Raw genomic sequence first — 23109 nt, 5'->3', positions numbered from 1 at the left:
GTCTGTGCTCTGCTTTGAATATGTTTCTTCTGGTGTGTATTTCCATTTGAGGTGTAACCACTGCAGTCATTAAACATCCTACTTGTCCAGACTACTGCCTAATATTCCTGGAGGTTTTAAGCAGCTGCAGACATATTGCTGAGGTTTATTCTGTGCCTGTTGCAGTTGTTGGAAGCAGTACAACCTTACCAACCCACAAGTCTTCTCCTTGAAAACAACTTGAATTTAAAATGACCTTTACAAGATATCTCTCCTGTTCTTTCAAACCTAACCATTTCAATAAATGGTGACAATGTCTTTTCTAAAATGTTTTTAGCAGCAATTCTCTAGATTGCATGGAAAGAATGTTTTATGAACTAAGAAATGAATACAAAGCTCAGTTGTTGCACTGAACTGCAAGAAGACTGACTCCAGTTAATAAAACCAGTACAACTATTGTTAATGCAGGGTCCTTTCTCCACTAAACTCAGCGCACTGTGAACATTAGAAGAAAAGCTGAAAGAAACTCATCCATCTGTGCATTAAATTTGCTTTTTCTGTCATTTCTTTCTTTCATCATTCTAGGAATTTTGAACTTGCCATTGTTAATTTATGCATAGCAATTTACTTAATGCTAAAATGTGTTGCTGGAAGACCCTGGGAAGGTACCTGTCACTCTGGACACAGGCATTTATAATGGAAAAATGCAATATAAGGACATTTCAGATAAGCTCTAATGTGAGGAAAAATGCAACACAAGGGAGCTTCTACTTTACCAAAAATTTAGGAGTCAATGTCTTGATGAAAGTTGGTGAATTTTGATACCAACAAGTTTTATGAATTTGCATGTGTGATTAGGGGCTTTTGAATCTTGCAGTTTAGTAAGACAAATAATGATTTTCATCCATCCTCTGGGAAGAAAACACAGGCACTCTTAGTTTATTTTTGGAAGGCTGCTTGTTTAGTTTAGCTGGTATTTTTATTATCAAGAAGAACCTTGTTTCCTTTGCACTTTGTGAGGAAAGAGCTGGTTCACTGTCGAGTTGGAGTCACAAGATCACACCAGTGCTGCTTAACAAGTGCAGCCAGGAGGTGTTGAGTCCTCAGCACCAGCTGCTCACAGCCCCACTTCTAACACTGCATTTCTTGCTAATGCAGACACAGCCAATAAATCACATTAGCAAGAGGAATTGCTGTTATTTCCATAGTTCTCCCTGCTTGGCTGCTCGGTGACACAGGGAGTTAATGGACAGACATTGCTGTTCTCCTGCCAAAATTCTCATTTTGTTATTGCCATGTGGAACATTGTCTCTCTGTTTTGCTGTTCCTTACACAGGCCAAGGATTACAACTCAGTAGCTTGTTTTTCCTAGTTCCTATAATAGAAGAAGGAAACAACCTGGAATGGAGTAATTCCAAGAGCAGCAGAGGAGACAGCTTCATATGTTTAGAGTAATTTCCATGTTTATTCTTGCTTTGAAGATCCTGCCATTTCCATTAGGACTAGACGGTGGTCTTGGTTCAGGCAAACACTGATAATCACTACAGTAAATGTGATAAGCAATTATTTCTCTTGGCCCTTGACCAGTGAAGAATTGAATTTTAGAAGGCATGCTGCAGTTTGGTTAGACCAGTGCTTTAAAACCCTCATGTGAGCTTTGAGAAAGTTCCATGCTAAGGATGATGTTTAATGTAGGATTTAACAGGTGACAAGTGCCATCCCCCTTGGGGACTTGGTAGCATCTGATTCTGCTCTGTGTTTAAGCACAGATGTGGCTTTGCAAAGGAGCTGGGGGTTTGTGGTTCCTTGCTTTGGAGAACTGCTGAGTATTTAGTGTAATTGCCTTGGTGAGAGGCACCAGCAGACAGTGGAATAAATGATTCTTTAAAAACAATGTTCCCCTTTAGGTATTTCCTACGTGTGCCTTATATTTACAGAATATTATGTCCAGCAGAGCAAACCATCCTGAGAAAGTATTTAACATCCATTCAGGTGAAGTAACCTCCCAGGAAGGGTTTCATTACAATTTCCATACCAACCAGGTGTACAAATCACTGATTGCTTTAGAACAGTTTTACAAGGAGCCACATTGGATGCACAACCTTAGACAAAAGTTGAATTTGGTCACTGTGCCTGTTTTCTATCTACCTTTCTCTGCAGCTGGTCTGGTTTATGTCAGATTTTTATTGTCTAAGCATTCCTTCTCCCAAATCTGTGCCCTGTTCCCTAGAGCAGGCCTGGAATGAGCACCAGACTGGTGGCTGAGGTGTGTTTGTTGCCAGTGGGTGTGGGGAAAGCAAGAGTGTGAAGCAGCAGAAGTGATAAAGGAGAAAACAAAACAAAAGGAGATGCTCCTGCATTTCAGAGAGCACAAAGGCTGTTTTCCATCTGCAGCAGTGGCACTGAACAGTGACAGCACCAACTGAGAGCTGTGATGTGTTCGAGCAAAGAGGGAAATTATGCATGGAATTACAAGGGCATGAAAGTGCCTAGGACATGAGGATTTGATTAATTCTTGAATAGACAAGGTTGGGATAGATGTAAAGTGAGAGCTGACTGTGTGTCTGACAGACACAGACTCCCATAAGCTGGAGAAACTCTAAATAGATCAGTCCTGGGCTATGAATCCCAGAAAAAGCAGTGGATGAATCCCAGAAACGAGTCCAGAATCCCAGAAAAGCAGTTCCTGCTGGCAAACACTGCCCTTACACCAATGGCTTCCCTGGGTATTCCATGTCCCTCCAAAGGCAGCTGCTGCCAGGGATAACTGCAGTGGAAGGGATTTGAAGGTGCCTCTTGGAGACAGCCCAGGGTGTGTTTCAGTCTGCAGACTCCCTGAGGATGCTATAAAAAACATCCTTTCAACAGGTTTGCAGCAAGGCTACAGCTAATTAAACAACTGCAGGTGATGAAAGGCTGGTCCTGCAGTGCAGACAGCAGTTTCACTGCTCTGAGGGCATCATCCCAAACATCCCTGTGTTCCCTGTGTCCTGCAGCACAGCATCCCTCCAGGAGCCTGGGAAACTGCCCAGCCCTGGGATTTGTGTGTGGCACAAACCCCTGCAGCTGCAGAGGGACAGACTTGGCACAGGCCCCTGGCCCTCTGCAGAGGCAGTGCCCATTTGAAAGGATTTTTATTTCATTTGAATGGATTTTTTGTGGGGAGATGCTGCTCTGCTGCCTGAGCCAGCTCTCACTGGGGGAGAGGCTTTGCCTTCTCCAAAGACATTGTACAGGCTCAGGTAACTGAATTAACAGTGGTTACACAGCAATCCCTCATCAGGCTCATTTTCTTATTGTTACTGAGCTCTTTCTTAGCCAGGTAAGGATGTTGCAGGTTCCTTTATGCAAACACTGACAAACCTATTTTGCTAATGAACTGCTAATGTCACACCGTGCATTGTAAATCACAGCAAGTGGTGTTGGAGCTTGACACAATGATCCAAAACATGAAAAGTTCCTGATTAATTTCTTTGCACCTTAACTCACTTGGTGGTAATGCTGGTAGGTGATATGTCAACTTTCCCAAGGAACGTTTTCTGGAAGAAATCACAAATCTCAAGCATACAAAGCATATTTTTATCTAAGAGATTTAGCTGGAGTTGCCACTTCCCTGCTCTCTTTCCTTTGATAAGCATAATCTGTTTCCCCATTCATGTCAGGGTAACCTGGTTTTAAAATCCAAATACTTTGAAGGAGGCTGAGCATGACAAAATGGAAATAAACTTCCCTGGCAAGCACAGCCCCCTCCTGCCACCCACAAGTTATGCTTTGGGGTTTTTATTTTATTTCCTTCCATTAGAGAAAAATGTTAAATTGTAATTTAACATACTAAAGAGCAGTGGAAATTATAGAACAAGGACAAATGGCAAACCTTTTGAGTCTGAAGCAAAAATGTAAGTTCAGACTTTGGAGACCACGTAGTAAACTTGCATTTCCAAGCAGGGAGGTACAAAAACTTAATCGGGATTTATATCTCTCAGCAAAAGGAAAAGGGATTGAGGCCAAGCACAGCCTTTACTGAGGGGAAGCTGAACCCAGAGCTGTCTCTGTATTTCCCTGCTGTTTATCTTTGCATTTTCACCCTGCTTCATGGATCTCTGTGAGTCTGCAGCCTGCACACGTTTCCTGTGCCAGATTTTCCCCCCAAGGTAACTCAGGGGATGACGTGGATGCCATGTGGATAAACCTGGCCCACTCTCCATCTGCTCCTTGGGAGGTTCAGCTCTGAGAGAGATGAAATCCACGGCGGGAAATCAGGAACACAAAGGGTTGCAATAAGAGAAGAATTCAAGCCATTTTTGTCCTTACACCATTGACCATACAAAACCTAAAAATTTGGATAGGTAAATGGCTGAATTTGCACCTCAAACCTGTAGTTTTCCCTGCTTTATTTCAGTGGGTTTTTTGTCTAACGAATATGATGTGTCAGAGCAGCAATCTATGTCACATAAGCAGCTGTGCACCCAAAATCAGCTCATGATTACATTCAATAATTGCTACAGCTCATGATTACATTCAATAATTGCTACAGGTACCTTGCCTTTCTAATTATCTAACTGTTAAGAACTAGGTTTTCTCTTTTACCAAGGATTCTGTGTAAGTTTTTTCCAAACTAGTCCCAAACACTACTGCAACATTCACAGCTTCAAATACAAAGTCATTCAAAAATTAAATAAATTTCAGATTCATCAAAAACTTCTTTTTTATAATTTTCAGTTCTAGTTTCTAACAGTCATTCAAAACTGCAAAAATAAAAATACTTTATGTTAAAAAAACTGAAATGGAAACTTCAAACTGGAACATTCTGCTGTAGTTCTCTTTCAAAGAGAGTCAAGAAAGAGAGCATGTCTGCAGAAATGCAGGTGACAGAAAGCATTTTTAGAACAAGGAAGAATTCCATCACAGGAAACATCTAACTGGTGCAATAAAAAAGCTCTTCAGTTTGAATTCTGCTTCTCTGGAACATATGACAGAAGCATTCAAAGGCTTCTAGACACAAGCAACTTATCCCTATCCTGCATGTTCATCACTGTGGTCAGTTCTCTATTTTTCAGGATGCTAAAGTAAGAAAAAGGGGAATTGTTCCTGCTGCTAATTCTCTTTCACAATGCTCAGGATAATCTTTGCTCTGAAACCAGCACCACCTTTCTGCCTTCCCTGCCCTGCAGGCTCCTCTCACTGCTAGGACCACCTGGAGGGAAGTGCTGGCCCAGTTTGGGAGTGACCAGGGGGACACAGGAACCCTTTAAAAGCTCAGCTCCCCCTGTGTCATCCTCCCTCACCTTTCTAGAGGAACTCCTGAATTCCAGGCAGCACTGAAAGTTACTGGTGGTAAAGGCACCTCTATCCCAAAAGCCAGATGGGCCATTTTGATTCCACTCACTGTCTCTGCCCTCTGCAGTGGACCAAAGGGAACCTTTATTTCCTTTTTTAGCTCAATACATGAGTTGCAGAGAGAGATGCAATGACAGTAAAGGGGAAAACATGCAGAGCTGCATCACAAACCAGTTCATCAGCAAACAGAGCACGCCTGCCTTACAAATTTGCCTGCAGCTCTTGTCTGCTGTGTTATTTTTAAACTGCCTGCAGGTTGCAGATTTTTCAGTGGTCCTTCTCCTACTAATGTACACACAGGATTTAGCAAGGCACAACTTTCATTACTGTGAATTCAAGTTACCAGAATTCCCAGCACATTAAAATTCAGCATCCTTCATCTTCCCACAAACTTCTTGCTGCATTCACAGGAGGACATCCCGTGTCCCCTGCAGCCTGCCTGCATGGCAAGGTCAGTGTGACTCAGCCCTGCATCCCTGATGTTCCCAGCTGCCCTTCCTCAGCCTGTGGAATGCATCCTGCAGTTGCTGTAATCAGCAGGCATCCAGCTCCACACTGCAAAAACCCGAGAAGATAAAACCAACTCAGTGAGCCCAGTGCTCAGTTGAACAGTGCTGTTATCACCCAGGATCACCTCAGCACCAGCCCCAGCTGCTGTAGGAACAGGGCTGTGGCACTTCAGGGCACTCTCCCATCACATAATTCACAAACCTGCCCCACTTCTGTGGGAGGCTGGCTGGGATGGAGGCAGGGTCTGACATGTGCAAATGGGAGAGCTTCTCTGAGCAGAAAACCTTCAGAAAGATTGCACAATTCCCACAGAGAGGGGAATTGAAGGAAGAGTGCTCTATTTATGGCACCACAATGTTTTAAGGAAGAGAGCAAGGGGGTGTTCTTCACCACAACTGCTGCTGATGTAAACAGAAGCTGCAGATGCTCAGACTTTCTGAGGGGTCAGACCCTGGAGCCAAATGTAATGAATATTATGGTTTGTTTGCTTCTTCTTTGTTGCCTGGTTGATTGTGCAGCCCAGAGCTGCACTGCAGAGCAGTGTCACTGTGGAACCTCTCCCCTCCTCTGTCTGGGGATGTCTCAGACATTAACCCACTCACACTGCACCACTGCTAGGAGCTCTAGAAACTACCCCAGCTAGCGCTGTGAGAGGAACTTGCCCACGTCATCAGCAGGGGCACAGCCACATTGGTGTCCACCCCTTTGGCACACACAGAGCAGCTGAGGAGTTTGTGATATGGGAGGGGTTTGTTCTGGGGCTGAAGCTCCAGCACAGGAGTCTTTGCCCTCAAATGTGTACAGCGAGGAATTTAAAGTGATTTTGGCATAAACAGCAAATAAGCTTTAGCCAGAGCAATATCCTGTGGCCCCACAGGGCTGAGGATTGCCTGCTTGTGGGGCAGTGAGGGCCAACAGGCTGGTCTGACTGTGCTGGGGTTAAACTGCTGCTCTCTGGACCCTGATAGTGACTGTGCCTCATCCTTCCACATTACACAGAGAGTTAAGCTGCTGCTTGCTTCCCCCTGCTGATTTGGAGAGTCATGGTTTGGCTCTTGGCTGTTTGTATTTTGCAGACATCCCCTGTGTAATTGCATGGCCTGGCCCCAGGCTGTCAGGCTCTGGGAGAAATAACCACATTATTCCACAGAACAGTTAGCATAATTAAAATATTGACTGCAGATTAAAAAAATGTGCTGAATGTTTCACAGAGTGGTTGGAGGGTTGGCAAGCCTTGGCAGCTTGTTGGCTGCAGGAGCTGGCTGATATTTAGGAGTGCCTTCTCCAGCAGTCGCTGCTGTACGTGGGAACTGCTTTTTGTGCTGTCAACTTCTGATCTCCCAAGCAGCCAACCCACAACCAGGAGAAAATGAACTGACTGGAAATGAGGTGCTCCAAGGGCTCTCTTGTGATTCTCATTGCCAGTGAGACCACTTCTTTGTTATTTAGGACTTCAGGACATCTGTCTTGCTGTGTCTCTATCTATTTTTGTGTCCATCTCTCCCAATACACAGTATAGAAACTGCATATGGTGAGAAGGACTGCTTGTACCATATGAGAAACATTAATAAAGTTAAAAAGCCCACAAAAACCTCCACTGGAACATATGTTTTATCTGCTATTCCTTCTTTGGCATCAGATTTGTACCTGTGTTTCATCTGCAATCAAAATCTTTGCATTTCCACAACCAAGAGGGCAGAAAGGGAGGGAAGAAACTCAGTTGGCAGGGCTGGTGTAAACCACAGAAGCACTCAAGGAAGCCTCAGTGTCCTTGTGATATCTCCCCATTCCCCTTCTAGGGGAATATCTGGGACCATGAGCATCGCTGGAGACCCACAGGTTTGGGTTCAAATGATTTCTTGGTTCTTTGTATATCTGTATCTTTGTGCATCTGGCAAAAACTTCAAATGATCCCGTACTAGCAGTATTAAACAAAACATGTGGGGGATACCTGACCCACTTTGCAGACACCTCCATCCCAAAGGAAACACAGCAGAGCCAGTAAATCAGCTTCTTGTTTAATCCTCCCCTCCATGCCTGAGAAACTCCTGGCCTGGGAGGAGCAGCAGTGCAGGGTGAAGAGGAGCAGGGACAGCTAAACTGAGCTTGTCCCTCTCCACTGCAGCTCCCAGGCTCTGATTCACAGCCTCATCTACAGCTACTTGGAGATGAGCTAATTTCATGAACATTTCTATTTCCACTCAAGAGGTGTCACAAGAAATGACCAAATGCTATTTCCTGAGGCTTCTATTAGAGCTTTAAAGTGATCATAATAGCAAGTTAATAGGAGATCTACTCTGCCATTTTCCATTCTCATTGCTATTGCTGTAATCAAGAGGAGCTCTAATTCTTCAAAGCTTATTTCTGTGGTACTTCTCATTTTTGAATACACTGCTAGGAAAGGAGCAGAATATCTTGGCACTCCAGCTGTGGTCTGTAGGCTACTGCCTTCCTTCTGTGCAAGGCTCATTGCTATTTCCTGCTCTCAACTTAATACTGACCTCCAAATTGTAAATTATAAATATCTCCTTGGGTAGGCACCATGAGTTCAAAGGAAAAAAAAATTATTACTTTAAATCTCTTGTAAATTAAACCTCCAGATAAACTCAGTGGAATGAGGAAAAAGGTGCTCTAAATTCAATACAAAGAAAGAGAATTTCACTGGGCATGCACGATGTGTGTGGGGAATTGTCACAGCTTTTCTCTGCTCTAATAGCTCACATAGCCAAGTTTTTAGTTTGTCTCCACTGAGTGATTCATCTCTATTACCAGTATTTTCAAAATTAAATGGAAGAGGAGGAATGTGTTGATTCCCCTGCTGTGTTTAATAATCTTCCAAAAATTGTTTCCTGTTTACTTGGAAATCCCCACCTCCATGCTGTGATTTAGGCATTTTCACCCTGTTAACTTAAAAACAAAGCCTAGAAGATGCTGGATCTGTATGATCTTGCAGTCATGAAGCAATTTATGATAAATGTTGCTGTTCCAGAGAAAACTTACTTGGAAATGTACATATGTTCATAGCTTCACATTCCCAATTAAAATCTTAACTGGTTGTTGGGAAAAAAAATACAAATTGCTGCTCAGTTTGTATTTCTGTAACAGGTCTGATGGCAGCTTCTCTTTCAACAATTACTGCACTGGTGCTGTAATACAGATCTCAGTAAAGACATCAATAACCCCATTTAGGGGACTGTCCCACTGTCCTCCATGGCACTGGCTGGCACACAACTGTGAATACTCAGTGGGTATTGTTTCATCCAACACTTGTCTATAAGCAAAACTTGTGGTGCATTTCAAGGAAAATTATTAAAAATACCTGAATTGATTTTCCAGCTGAAGCATTATCTCTGAATTCCTGTGGCTTGGCTGGACAAAAAGGAAAGAATTCTCCCCTTAGCTTTCTCAGGGAATAAATTTTCACAGTAGTTCTGAGATTTTACTTACATAGCACATATCAAACAAACTCTTCTTTATATAAGATTTGCATTAGCTCACAAAAGTCAGGGTGTTCTGTGTTAGCTCATATGAAGAGTTCATTTAAAAGGCAGCAATATCCTGTGACCCAGGAACAGAACTGGAATCTGGGGATTCCAAAGGGATCTGAGCTCACTCACACTTCCTCTCAGCTTTTCATAAAGGTCTGCATTTTTTAAATGAGCATTACATTTATGTGATTAACTGGAGGCCACGTGAGCTTGATTTACAGATGTGTTAAACTTCCACTCTCCTGTTAAAGCCACGGGGAGCTCTCAGCTCTCCAGGGTTCAGGAGGCTGTGGCAGCTCCCTGCAGCTTTTGGGGGGACAGTGGCACCACTGCCTTGGTGAGCCCCTCTACCTGCCCTTTGCAAGTCACTGTGGGGTTTGGTCTAACAGGTTTTTCCTCTCTTCCCCTCTCAGATGAGATGGAGCAGTCCCCTGCAGTGCGTTCTGACTACTTGGTCTCAGGGATTCGAACTCCACCAGTGAGGAGGAACAGCAAACTGGCAACACTGGGCAGGATCTTCAAACCGTGGAAGTGGAGGAAAAAGAAAAATGAGAAGCTAAAGCAGACATCTGCAGGTAGGCTGGGAGCAGGAGAGGGATGCTGCGCAGCAGAGCTTTCATGGGACATGTTAAAGGTGACCTGAGCCAAACCCAGTTCAGAGATTCCAGCATTCAACAGATTATTAATGTTTAAGGCTCAGAGGGGCCCATATAGGCTGACTTCCTGTATAACACAATTGAGTACATTTAGAAGGAAAGGTCAAAATATGAGAGTGAAGCACAAGCCTTGCCCCCAGACTGCTTTGCATGGGCTGTCCCTTCTCCACACTGGCTACATTTATGGCCCCAAGTATTGTCACCCCTTTTATTTGGGGTGAAGTTTATATAGGTCACAGTAACATGATGAGAAGTGACAGGAGGGAGCTGCAGCATGTGAAATGCCTTCCCTCAAGCAGCTGTCTCTGAGGGGAAGGAGCCCAGCACACAGCACAGCCTCCTCTCACTGGTCTCCAGAGATGTCCCAGGAGATGAGTATGGAGAGAATCTCACTTGCATTTTCATGAGATGGGACAGTGCAGTTCCCTCCACTTGCTCCTGTGTCCTGTGGGAGTGTCCCAGTGGAGGACACTGTCCAAGGCAGCTCCAAGGTGCCACTGTAAACAGCAGGAAGCTCTGAAATCCCTGTGGCTGCACTCAGAGTGATCTGACAGCACCTCACACCATAAACCTGAGCTTTACATGGTGTGATTTCAACAAAGAGGCAAAACCAGCTCATCAATTTTTGCTCCCCAAAACAAAATCCTTGCAGTCCTTTCCAGGCACACAGGAGTTGAGACTAGAGGGAATTTCCATGTTGCCTCTTTCTCACCCCATTACATGAGTGCTCTGTTGGTAACTGGTGCTGTGTTGTGCCATTACTTTGTGCAGTGCTGGAGAAGAAGATGACAGCACGGCAAGGGAGGGATGAACTCATTAAGAAAGGCCTTCTGGAGATGATGGAACAAGGTAAGTCAAAATTCTTCTTTTTTTTTTTTTTATCAGAGGCTCCTTCAGGACAGTAGGAAACACGTATTTGCAAAAGCAGAATAAACAAACAAATGAATAAAAACCTTCAATCCAAACAGAGTGAAAACTCAGTGTTTGAGTTTAAGGCTTGTCATCCTTCAAGCTCCTCCCTGCTGCAATCAATCCATGCAGTTCAGTGTTTGATGCTCTCCCATCTCCCATGCAGCTCTGTGTTCCCTTGCTTTACACGTGCTGCAGCCTCAGCTGGTATGTAGGTTTTATGTAATTGCTCTAAACCCAGCTGAACCCCTCTGCCAAGAAATCCAGCTCAAGCTGGATAAATACAAACTTCAACATACAGATGCAGTCAGCTAACATGAACAACCTATGGATCCAGATCCCACCAAATGATCCCAATCTGATGTTTTCAGCTGTTTTTCCAGTACACCAAGTTTGTGATGTAGCATGTTACCAGTCCACCTGCTTTTCATTCCCATGGAAAAGTGAAGCATTTAGTGGAGTCATTTTAAAGCTTTCCTGAGTACAAACCAGAAGTCATGGAAGGAAAGATGATAAAGTGTCAGAAACAGTCACAAAGGACGTGGTTCTTGTGCTCCAAAGCCCTGACAGATGCTCAAGGGAGACACAGATCTGGGTGACTGTTCTGTGAGATTAACTGAGCTCCCAGTGTTATGGACAACATCCCAATTGCCATTTCCACCTAAACAGAGATAAACCCCACAAATCCATCTTTACTTCGAAAACATCACAGCAGAAAGGACTGTCATGAAAGAGGACTGGCCTTTTGAGTTTGATTAATCTCACAGATAGAAGCTATATTCTTGGAAAGTAGTAATTGAGTTTCTTTTGTATAAAACAAATGCCATGCCTATAAATAACCCCTGGGACAATACTGATGCCAAGCTGGAGTGAAACTGAGCAACTGAAGAGTCAGAAAAAGAGCATTTTAAATAGGATTTATTTTTCCATGGGAGTAAAGCAATTTTAATATTATTCTGTTGGATATATTTTAAATTTTATATTAAATAATCTATCAAACCATTCATTTATTCTAAAATGGAAGTTCTTAGAAAGTTCATTTTTAATTCCTGTCCATTGAAGTCTTTGTGTCTCTCACAATTCTAGATAATTACTTGTCCTATTAGCATATTAGCATTACTGTATATACATGATCTCCACTAGGAGCAGGAAAGTTCCCTATAATCCATGAATTTGAAGTCATGCTCTGCAAAAAAAACAGTAAAATAGAACTTCTGTAGAGCCCATTAAGAGGCAATAATGAGGAATCAATAAACCTCTTGCATGCATAAAGAATGGTTGGGAGGAAAAGGTGATGCCAAGCAGCAAGATAATTTTAACAAAATTAAAATAGTTCAAATAAATATAGTCCAGTGAGGTGAGAGGACAAACTGTGCTTTTAACTAGACAGCTGCAAACAGACTGCCTACCTGTCTGCAGGAAAGTTGCCTGGAGCTCCTATAAGCATCACACAAATTTCCAGTGCCTCCCTGTGCCCAGAAAGGGAAGAGTGGATCACAGTCAGCTGAAGGACATTGCAGCTGCCTGCAAGTTATTTGTCTTTACAGAGTGTTGTGAATCTCCAGGGTTATTTTATTATATTAGCAGAAGCAGCTTATTAACTGGAATAAAAACTGACCCAAATAATTCTCAGTAAATGATTAGTGCCCTACTTGGACTGAGCTGAAGTGGCAGCAGTTTCAAGGCTAAGTCCTCGTTTATGCAGTTAAGTTGCAATTGTCAAAGCAGCAAAAAGACTACAGTAAATCCTCAAATCCCTCTATTCCATCAGGCTCTACTCCACTTCCAGGGAGCTGATTCCTGCTCACTTTCATAAACAGCCCAACTGGGAGGATGCTGCAGCCTGAGAAGCCTCGTGCATTTGCAGTAGGTGCCACTCAGATGGCAGTGGCCCTGGCAGTGGCCCTGGCAGTGGCCCATGTGGCTCTGAGCTCTGCACAGGGCTGGTGCAGGGTCTGCAGTGCCCTGGGAGCAGCCCAGGGTGAATTGCACTGTCCCTGTGTGGGTGCTCAGTCACCCTGGCAGGCTGTGTCCCCCTGTGTCCTCACACAGCCCCCACTCCTGGCTGGCCATTCACAGCATGGCCTGGGCCACCTCTGTGCCCTGCTCCTCTGGGGCTCTGCACACACAGGGCAGATGCCAGCTTGCCCCTGGAACACTCCTGAAATGCAGCTTCCCTCTGGGAACCAGCTTAACTCCCTGAGAGAGAACATGGGTCTGGCACACGGAGGGGTTAATTCCCAGCAAAGTCCCAGCCCTGCTCCTGGTTACCTTGCAGTGCTGAGGGCTGGGCTTCTCCTTCCCCCTGGAGCTGAGGTCTGTGCTTTGTCCTGCCCCCAGACCATCTCTAAAATACAGTGTTGGGACCCTCTGGCACCCAAAGCAGCACACCCACTGTGATGTAAGCACCAGCTGATCCTTCCTGCCCCAGAACATCGCTGTTGTGAGTCTCAGAAATGCTCCAAAAGGAACATCTTCTGCCTGCCATCCCTTCATTAGCCCTGCCCTCCCAGGGGCCGGAACTTGAAGGTGTCTCTGGTGCAGATCCTTTGTGGCCCAGCTGCCTTTCCCCAGGCTGTGCAGAGCAGAGTTACCTTGAGCATTTTAGGGAGCTCCCCGCTCGATGTTCGTCCCCTTGGTGAGCACAAGGCTGATCAGGTTTATCTGTGCTTACAGCTCTGGGCAGGGGCTGCCTGTCAAACCCCATGACAGTGGTTCACACACCCATGATTATCTACAGGCTGCCTTCACAAAGAGCTGAAATGTAGGCAATGAACTTTTTCCCCCCTCCCCTTCCCTGTATCATAGCAACTGTGCTACTGCAAGGGCTATTTTAAGAACAGTAACTTTTCACCAAACGTGATTATGAGGCAGACTGAGTGAGCTCAGTATGCAAAAATACTGCATCCCTTCCGCAGCATCTCTGGGCCAAAATCTGATACCCTCACCCAAAAGCACAAGAAATTACCCTGCAGATTGTCCAAATAGCATCAAAAAGAGATAATTGTGAATGTTGCTGTTTTAAATTGATGTTTAGGGACTTGTAATGATAGCATTGCAAGAAAACACAGCCCTGTCAGGAGCTTCCAGAAAGGAGTGTCCAGGGATGAGAAATACAGGCTGGGAGGTGAAGGGTGGACAGCAGGAGCATCCATCAGCATGGAGAGCTGCCCAGGGACGGAAGTGATTGCTTTCTGTGTCTTTGCAACAGTGATGTAGACCTTGTAAATTCTGAGGGAGTAAAAGAGTAGTTTGTATTCTGAAGACTCTTGCCTGAATAAGAGAATACTAGAAAAGCTTCAGTCATCAAGATGCGTACAGCTGCAGGGATCACTGGCACAAAAATCTTTCGGAGTAAGCAAAGGGAGCAGTTTCTAGGTCTGCATGAGGAGGGATTTGAATTTCTGATCAGCTCAATCACACAGGATACACTTTTCAAAGCTGAGTAACTAAAACTGTGCTAAAAACCTGCAGTTTGGTAGGAATATGAGCAGCCTTTCCTTCCTGCAGCATTGCTGGATGGCAGCGAGTCGTGCACAGAGCCTGGCACAGCCCAGACATGTCAGATCCACCTGGAATGTGCTGCACCACGGGCTCTGCTCATGCAAGGAAGGAATTGCCTTCTCCAAGAGATGTCTGATTGCCCATTGCTCATCTCCCACCTGGCAGCTGCTTCCAGAGCACAGTGGCCACTTGCTGAGGCAGCTGGATGCCCACAGAAAGAGGTGTCTCCTTGAGAAACCTGAGTGGGTTTTTGTGCCAGACGGGCTGGTGCCCACAGGATTTGCATCACAGGTGGTAAACACAGAGATCAGGTGCTGCTCTAGAAGTCTCAGTCCCCTGAGAGCACGAGCAGCTTTAAGAGTCCCTCTTCTCAAGAGGATAGCAGGGGGACCTCAGCTTTCACTGCTCATGCTTTAGCTAAGATGAAATGATGTGTTGTTTTAGATACTGAAGGCAAAGCCTGCACTGGCGACGATGGCACGAGGGTGACACAGAGCGAGGCTCCAGCAGCTGTGTGCCAGGCACTCACCTCAGAGGAGGAGCAGCAGGACACCACAACAGCAGCCACAACGAATGTGACCTCCTTTGGTGAGGAGCTGCACTTGGATGAGCTGAAAGAAGATGCAGGTATTGCATATAAAATGTTTTCAAAAAGCTATGAAGTGCTATAAAAATACTTCTGCTGAGGGGTCAACTATGTCAGTGCATTAAAGGGTCAAAGCACCTTGTTCAGCCCAGCCCCACACTAGATTAGCAATTGGCACTTAATAGCAGTGATTTTTGAAACTTCCACCAAGCTGAGGAACTACACAAAGCTTGGCATGATGGGATTAGTTGAATTATGAGATGATCCAGTCTTGGCACGGTGCCCCTTTGGTAGTAGCAGTGGCTGCTGTGAAGATGAAATAAGCTTCTGTTAAAAAGATTTCTTAAACTTCTGTGCCAAGCCTGAATGTATTAGTCCTGGCTCAGGATAACAATGCCAATACACAGCCCACACTGTCCATGTCACCACTGTGTCCCCAGCATGCTGCAAACACCAGTGAATTTTGATTCCAGGAGCAGAGATCAGCTAAGCCAGGCTCCTTTGGTGCAGCTCTGTGAGCTCATCCATGGCAGCCCTGCCTAGGCACTGGAGCAGCCAGGCACAGCCCAGCAGCTGCAGGGCTCCATTCACCTCCTGACAACCAAGAAATGCAAAGCTGCAGAGATAATGCTTTATCCTGGTTTGTGAGGACTGTCATGTGGTGATCATGGATTTTCCTGGCCTCTGGGCAATCTTTACACCTTCTCCATCTGCCCTGGCTGCCTTTTGTTCTCTGTCCCATCCATTCAGGCCCTGCTTTCTTGGGGGTCCCAGCCCCTGGCTGCTTCCACCCTCAGAATGGAAATCATTCCCCTCACCAGCTGAGGCAAAACCCACTCATCTCCCTGTTCTTACAGCAACCAGATTGAATCTTGACCAGATTACAGGTTTCTTTTCTTCTTTCTCTATTCTGGAGCCTTTAATTCTGTATCACTAATGAAATTTCTTTCTGAACTTGTAATTCTTACCATTGAGACACACTAGCATGGAAAGATAGCACTAATAAGGTGTCATGTGTCTAACCTCATGGCTCTGCATAACCTCGCAGTGTGATTTAAAATTTACCTTACAGTGTGTTCAAAATCATGTATTGAAGCTTTCAAAATCATCCCAATTTCTTTCCCTAATCCTAGTTCCTTTTATTGTCTCCCTGAAACAATCTTTCCTGTCTTCTGTATTTCTTTTCCTCCATTTTTTGAGGTGTCATTTTCCCAGGTTCCACAAAAAATAACAGTGGGATTACATTCTCCTGTCTCCTTAGTCGGAGAGACTCCAATTTGTAGGAAGTCTTTCTGCCTCTCCTATTGGTGGCCTCTGGCTTTCAAAATAATTAGTGCTGATCTTGTCTTTATGTGCTTATTTCTCCCTATCTGTATATCCTAGCATTCCTGTCTCTAGTAAATGCCACCTGAAGGAATTAATTGGGTGGGAAAGCTCTTCAAAATTGTCAGTGTGCTGCTAAATTTATTATGATGTTGAGTTTTTTATAACATTTGCCCTTGGGCTCAATCTAGGCCTAATGCAGCGGGTGTCTTTCCAGATTCACATGAATAAGTGACCAGCTAGAAACAAAATGAATGGATTTACTTTATACCCATCGTGTCCTGTGTCATCCTGAGGATGTGGGATAAAGGCCAAAGAGGGGAAGAGGAGAAAACAAAATTTGCAGACTTCATGTTCATGTTAATACACAGAAAAAGAACAGCCAGGGCACAGAGAGGGCAGTTTTCCCCACCTAACCTCGCCAGTGGGCTTGGGGACAGTCCCAAGGGGAGGATTTCTACCTGGTAATGAGATGGCATTTTGACAAGTGGCACTCCATGAATAATTCTAGTGCTGAGCACTTGGAATACTTTCAGCAGGATAATATTCACTCTGCAGTATGAATCTGTTAATGGGGTTGTGAGCTCAGGACTCAGGTCTGCCTGACACCCTCCCAGAACAGGGTGGAGCTCAAGACCCAAAAAGTTTGGCAGGGGCTGGGAGCCTTTGGGATCCACCTGCTCTGCAGCAGAGGCCCCACTGTGGCTGTGCCAGGCAGCCCCTCCTGTGCCAGAGACAGCCAGAGGGGAGGATTGCCAGGGAAAGGATTGCTCCTCTCAGGGGAATGCACTCAAATCTGACTCATTTTCCTCTCCAGCTCTGAACATCTACTGGGGCTCTTGATCTTTCACTAATGTAACCCATTAGTGGCTCTGTTTTTCCCTTCCTCTATTACACATTTTGCCTCCTGTGCAATGGGCACAAACACCCAAGTGATGTCACCCTGGAACAAGGCATTTCCCTAGAAGTACATTTTAAAAAAATTATTTCCTTCTGTAATTCACATAACTATCCCATACAGCAGCTTTCCTGTCATGACAAATTTCACAACAACTCCTGGTAATGATGCATATTTATTTTTTCCTGTCTCTTTTGAATGATAAATACTCATTCCTCCCCTTCTAGGCACACTCATTAATCTGTTTGTCAACAAATTAAATGCCATTATCTTGCCAATGCTATTGTTTCCAACTGCCTGAGTGCCTCGGTGCCTCCCCACGCACTCTGAGCACGAGGCTGCTGAATGTTCATTAATACAGAGAGTTTGAATTCCCAACGAGACACAAAACTGAGCCAAGAAAAGATTTGTGATGCAGCAGCTGTGAGTGCCACTGCAGTGAGATTTCAGGAGATGGCCTACAGTGGTTTGGAGGGAAAGGTGCCCTGGACAGACAATCCAGAGTGCCCAAAGGAGTGGGATTTGCCCAGGAGTTTGGGCCTCTCTCATGTTCTGCATGACCCCAGCTCTGGATCCTCAGCACAGGAAGACATGGAGCTGCTGGAGGTCCAGAGGGCCACCAAAAGGATCAGAGGGATGGAACAGCTCTCCTGAGAGGGCAGCCTGAGAGAGTTGGGGTCAGCCAGCCTGGAGAAAAGAAGGCTCCAGGGAGATCTTGCAGCTGTTCAGTACTTGAAGGGAGCTTGTAAAAAAGATGGAGACAAAGGTTTTGATAGGGCCTGTTGTGGTAGGACACAGGGCAATGTTTTTAAACTGAAAGAAGGAAGGAATACTAATATAGGCTAAATACAAGGAGGAATTATTTCATAATGAGGGTGGTAAAACACTGGAACACACTGTCCAGAGAGGTGGTAGATGCTTAATTCCTGGAAACATTCAAGGTCAGGTTGGATGGGACTCTGAGCAATTTGGTCTTGTTGAAGATGTCCCTGCTCATTTCAGGGGATTGGACTAAATACCTTTAAAGGTCTTTTCCAACACAAACTATCCTATGATTCTGTGCTTAGGAGAGATTTAAACACTGATCTTCCCATTTGGATGAGTGCTTCCCAGTCTGGGGTAGGAAAAATAACCCTCATGGCTACTGCTGAGCCCAGAGTGGCTGGAAGTGCAGTTTGGAGGGAGCCTGGCCATGGCTGGATCAGAGTCAGCCCCCAGGATTCCTGTGGGCCCCTCAGCTGGCCAGGCAGGGATCAGGACATGTGACAGTGAGGCTCTTTGTGAGCCTGGGCACTGCCAGGGCAGCTGTATCTGAGCAGAATTCAAGGATGCTAATTTTGGACTTCATCACTGAAATTCCACCTGTGTCCTGCTTCACTTCATGCCTTTCTGCATCTATTCCCCTGTGCCCTCATCACAGCCTGGACAATTTGATGAACTGCTCAGTGATTCAGCCTGCACTAACTTTCACAGCTAAGTGCTTCTGCCATCCCTGCAGAGACAGTCCTGAAATGAGCAGTGCTTCACCATCTCAAACCAGGGCTTTGGAGACTGATTTCTTTGCTTAAGTACTTCACCAATTCCCTGTTCCACTCTAACTGCTCAGATCCAATAGCAAATCTTTTTTTTTGTGGCAGAGTCTTTTTGGTTATCAACTTTAACCTCAGAAAATGCTCAAAAGCTCTGGAGTCAGGTACAGTAAAAGAGGACTCAGGAAGCAAGTTGAAATAATGTATTAAATAAGATAAAAATCATATTGGGAAAATTAACACACATGAACTATTGGAAGATCAGTTTTTAGGTGACACTCTGGGTTTGATACTCCTTGCCCTTTGGCTGTGTGTTCCTAGACAGAAGAGTGCTCACCCAGGAACTGTGCCACCACAGCTGTGTGCTCTAAGAAAATTCATTGCTGTTCTCAAAAGTTGCTTTGCCTTGCTATCCTCATTATTAAAAAAAAAAAAAAAAGGAGAAAAAGGCTTGAGGGAAGTAAAGGAAGCTCAGCAGTTTTCTCAGGAACATCAAAACTAACATTTCCTCAATATCCTCATATGTTTTATTCTTCACCTGCCCTGGCTAGTTGGCTGTTTCACACAGTTGCTTTCACAGTGGAAAAGAAGTGTTTCTAGCTGTGTGCCATGTGTTCAGTTTTTCTGAATGTTCCTGGCATTGTCCCCTGGCCTATCATTATTAACTTCATGTTCCATTAATCTCACTCATCTTCCCACTAGCCAAGAAACCTTCAGCACCCACGGAAGAACTGGAAGATGCCAGCCTGCCAGCATCTGAAGACAGTCCACAAGCCTTACTTGTACCTGAATCCACAGATTCCCCCCAGAAGCAGACAGAAAGAAACCCAGCACAGCTTCCCAGCCCTCCATTGCTCCCAGCTCCACCACCTAAGGCAATCTCCAAAATCACCAAGAGCATAACAGGTCAGTCATCACTGCTCAGTAAAGATTTCCCAGTCTTGGTGTGTTGTTCACCTCCACAGCACTGTCAAATCCTTTTCTCATGCCTGTTTTGAAGGCCCAAACTGCTGAGAATCACTCAGTTATAGTGAGCAGTGACCATGTCTGGCTGCCTGATAACAATGCACTGATCTTTGTACTTCACATATTTATCTGAACCTCTCAGGGGATTATTTGTTGTGAGTCTGCAGCACTAAACACACATAAAACAAATCAAACCAACTGCAAACATCTGCTGAATCTCGTGCTCATATTGATATGCCATAAAACACAAAGGAAGATTTAAATGTTTTCATTACCTGGGCTCCCACTGGAGAGCAGGACAGCAGCCAAAATCTAGTTCAAGTCAAAGGTTCTGCAGAGGTTTCTGTCTGAAGGGTTTGCTCTCTGGGGCAGGTCTAAACTAGAGCTATGAAATCTGCTCTGAAGAGTGATACACCTGGCAATCCTCTGTGCCAGACTTTATTGAAGGTTTCCAGAACCAATTCCCCTGGGCCCGATTTTCTAATGTATTGCCAATGTTGTTACATGTCTCAACATTCTGGCACTGCAGAAAGGGTGCTAAAATGAGAATGATTTTAGCCAGTTCCAATTTCAGGGCCCCTACATATGGTAAAAGCAGCTAAAAGGGCCTTATTGCAAATGAAAATCAAGTCCTGACATCTAAATGTCAGACCTGTTGGATATTTAGGCTTTTAAATGACAGCCATTATGTGAGCCCTGATTTGCATCCACACTCATCATCTGGCACAATGAGCAGGGTTTTCAGAGTCACCAGGAAACAAAACATCAGAGGGGTTCTGTGACCTGACCACTGGGGCTTAGAGAAAATATTGAGGTTTTCAGTCTCTTTAAAGAAAATTACAAGTATTTGTTTCCCATGGGAACAATTCATACTTTGTCTGTGCTTAAAAGCTGTAATAACTCAAGTGGGAGCTGGATTCAAAATGGTATTTTAGTGCTCCTCAGGAGCTGCTGTTCAGGTTATTTCACTGTCCTGTGCTGTGGGTGAGGCTCAAGCCTCCCCTTCCACCCTGCAAGAGGAACAGGCATCCCCAGCCCCCCTGCCTTTGCTCAGCTGAGGAGAAGGCCATGCTTGGCATCAGATGTATTTGGAAACCTGACCCACTCAGGGTATAGAGATTACACCTCCACCAAGCACTTCAGAGCATTCAGAGTTCAGGTTTTTGCTGCTTAACTCAAATATTTCCTGTAGCATCTGAGATATTTTGAGTTTTGGTATTTAATTCTCATTTACATCTTTCACAAAGAGCAACTTTTAATTTTCTCAATGACTCCAGTAACTCTAGACCCTTTTCCAGTAGTGATTATACACGTTTATTTTTGTGGGGATGTGGGGGCAGTGCTAAGTTAAAATTAAACAAATACCGTCAGTGAGTGAGAGGAAATACAACAGTGTGGGGAGAGAGAAAGGGCAATTATGAAAGAAAAGGAAGATGAAGGGGTTGAAAAGCTCTTTTGTGTTTAGTTTTTTCCCTCCCTTAACAATGCTAGGGGATGCTGTCAGCAGAGCAGTGAGGAGTAAGTCAAGCACCAATTAATCAGAGAGAGGAGGAACAGGGTAAGGTGCCAAGACATCACTTTGCAAGATTATTCACTGAACATCTGCCATTAGGACAAATAAGGTGTGATCTCAGGAAATTCTCAATATTGTCCAAAGCTGCAATGAGGATGAAATCGGCCCTTGACCTGTTCCAGGAACAAGCTGGTGTAAAGACAAAACAAATTCTTCTCTTTCCCTGCTTTGGGGTTGAGCTGAGCCCTGGCTCTTGCTGTGAGGAAACACAGCCACCCTCTGTGTGCAGAGGATAAAGTGGCTCAGGAGGTGCTTGTCCATCCCCTCAGGCCATGATTCAGTGGGCAGCAATTGATCAGAAATCAATTTATGATTTATGATCTCCACAGCAGCACAGAATCAACCCCCCTGAGCACCAAACCCAGCTTTGCTCAGCAGAGCTCGGCTGAATCCTGGCTGGAGCAGCAGCTGATCAGTGCAGGAGGAGCTCTGGGGTGGGAGGGTGGCTCACACATGGCACAGCAGGCACTGCCTCTTGCAGCAATGCCCCTGAGCCTTCAGACTTCCCAGATTTTAAACTGGGTAAGTTCTGGGCTAGCTTGAATAGAAATGAACAAAGCCATTGCTAAGTTCTGGGCTGGAGGGACACAAATGTGCACAAACACCTTCAGAGATAAAAAAGTAATTTTAGTTAGACCTTCCTTAGAAGAGAGATTTTATTGTGGATGCTCTCCTCCTCACCCCACAAACCCAAAAAGAAACCAGGCTTAGTGTTGCCACACTTAGATTTTCAGGGTTTGACTTTGGTTATGATTTCAGGAGCTCTTCTTAAGCAAAATTAAGAAAATGCATGTTTTTGGTAACCCTTATGCAGGATGCTGGTTCTGAGAGGATATATTTAATAACTGAAGTTAGTATTTTTTGCCCTCTCCAGTTTTCTAGCAAGCTACCCTTCTACCTGGAACCAAGTCCTTGTTACAGGACTACTTCAGGATAATCCTGGCCTGAGCAGAAGTTTTTCTCTGCTATGAATTGAAGGGTTTATCTCCAAAGTAAGAGGGAAAAAAAAAAGGGAAAATTACCTGTGAAAGTATGTTTGTACCAAAGCTGAGCAAGCTGTGCCAGTTTAAATTCCTGTGTGAAGCACTAGGTGGCAACAAGGGACAAGGGACAAGGAATGCTCTGGGATGAGGAGCTCAAATTGCCTTTATCCACCCACATGCTGTAAACATCTGCATGTGCCAGAGGCGTGGGACACGGATATAGGGGAGAGGGAAAGGGGAAGAGGAGAACAGAAAAACGAATCAGCATCTTTTTCAGGGCAGATGTTCAGTTCATCCTAAGGTATGTTGTGTGAAGCCACCAAATTTACAACCAGGGAAATGTCCACTGTGCTTCAGACTCAAATGCTAGGAAATGTATAAATCAGTCTAAATGTGTAATTCTAATTTCAGACAAAATGTTTACATTGCATAGAAAATAGCTGAATTTGGGGCTAAAAAGAAATTATATTGCCCCACCCTTCTTTTTTTCTTGTTAGTGCTCAGTACCCCATCTTTCATTTGGATGTCATTTGGCAAGTTTTGTTATGCAAACATTATCCTCATAATGATTTTGGCATTTTCTCCACGGGCATATGAAAGACAGAGGTCTGGGCTGCAATCACAGAGGAGCAGCTAATAGACACTGGTACATTTTGTCCAGACTCAGAACCACAGGGCATAAATTTTAATACAGTCTGCCAGAGTCCAGCAGAGAAAATGCTAGATTGGAAAGCCACCACAGCCCAAGCTTTTGGTGGTTAGGAGCAACAGTGTGGGCAAGCAAAAATGCAGTGGTGGGCTGGGAAAAAGGAGAATCTGAGCCTGTGAGAAAGAGGGGAAGTGAAGAGGCATCTGTTTTGCTAGATTA

General features: G+C 44.7%; 1 protein-coding gene across 3 annotated transcripts in view; it reads left to right on the top strand.

The window, feature by feature from the left end:
- PHACTR3 (phosphatase and actin regulator 3) overlaps positions 1-23109 on the top strand; it is a 100141-nt gene that overhangs the window by 42424 nt on the left and 34608 nt on the right. For all 3 annotated transcript variants that reach the window (XM_036395555.2, XM_036395554.2, XM_036395556.2), the window contains exons 2-5: positions 9728-9889; positions 10742-10819; positions 14828-15010; positions 19422-19625. In XM_036395555.2, the coding sequence (XP_036251448.1) occupies positions 9728-9889; positions 10742-10819; positions 14828-15010; positions 19422-19625 (627 nt within the window). The remainder of the gene's footprint in view (positions 1-9727; positions 9890-10741; positions 10820-14827; positions 15011-19421; positions 19626-23109) is intronic.

Source organism: Molothrus ater, chromosome 17, assembly GCF_012460135.2.
Source record: "Molothrus ater isolate BHLD 08-10-18 breed brown headed cowbird chromosome 17, BPBGC_Mater_1.1, whole genome shotgun sequence".
Lineage (NCBI taxonomy): Eukaryota > Metazoa > Chordata > Aves > Passeriformes > Icteridae > Molothrus > Molothrus ater.
Note: the sequence above shows the minus strand (reverse complement) of the source record. Positions and strands in the feature narration are given on the sequence as shown.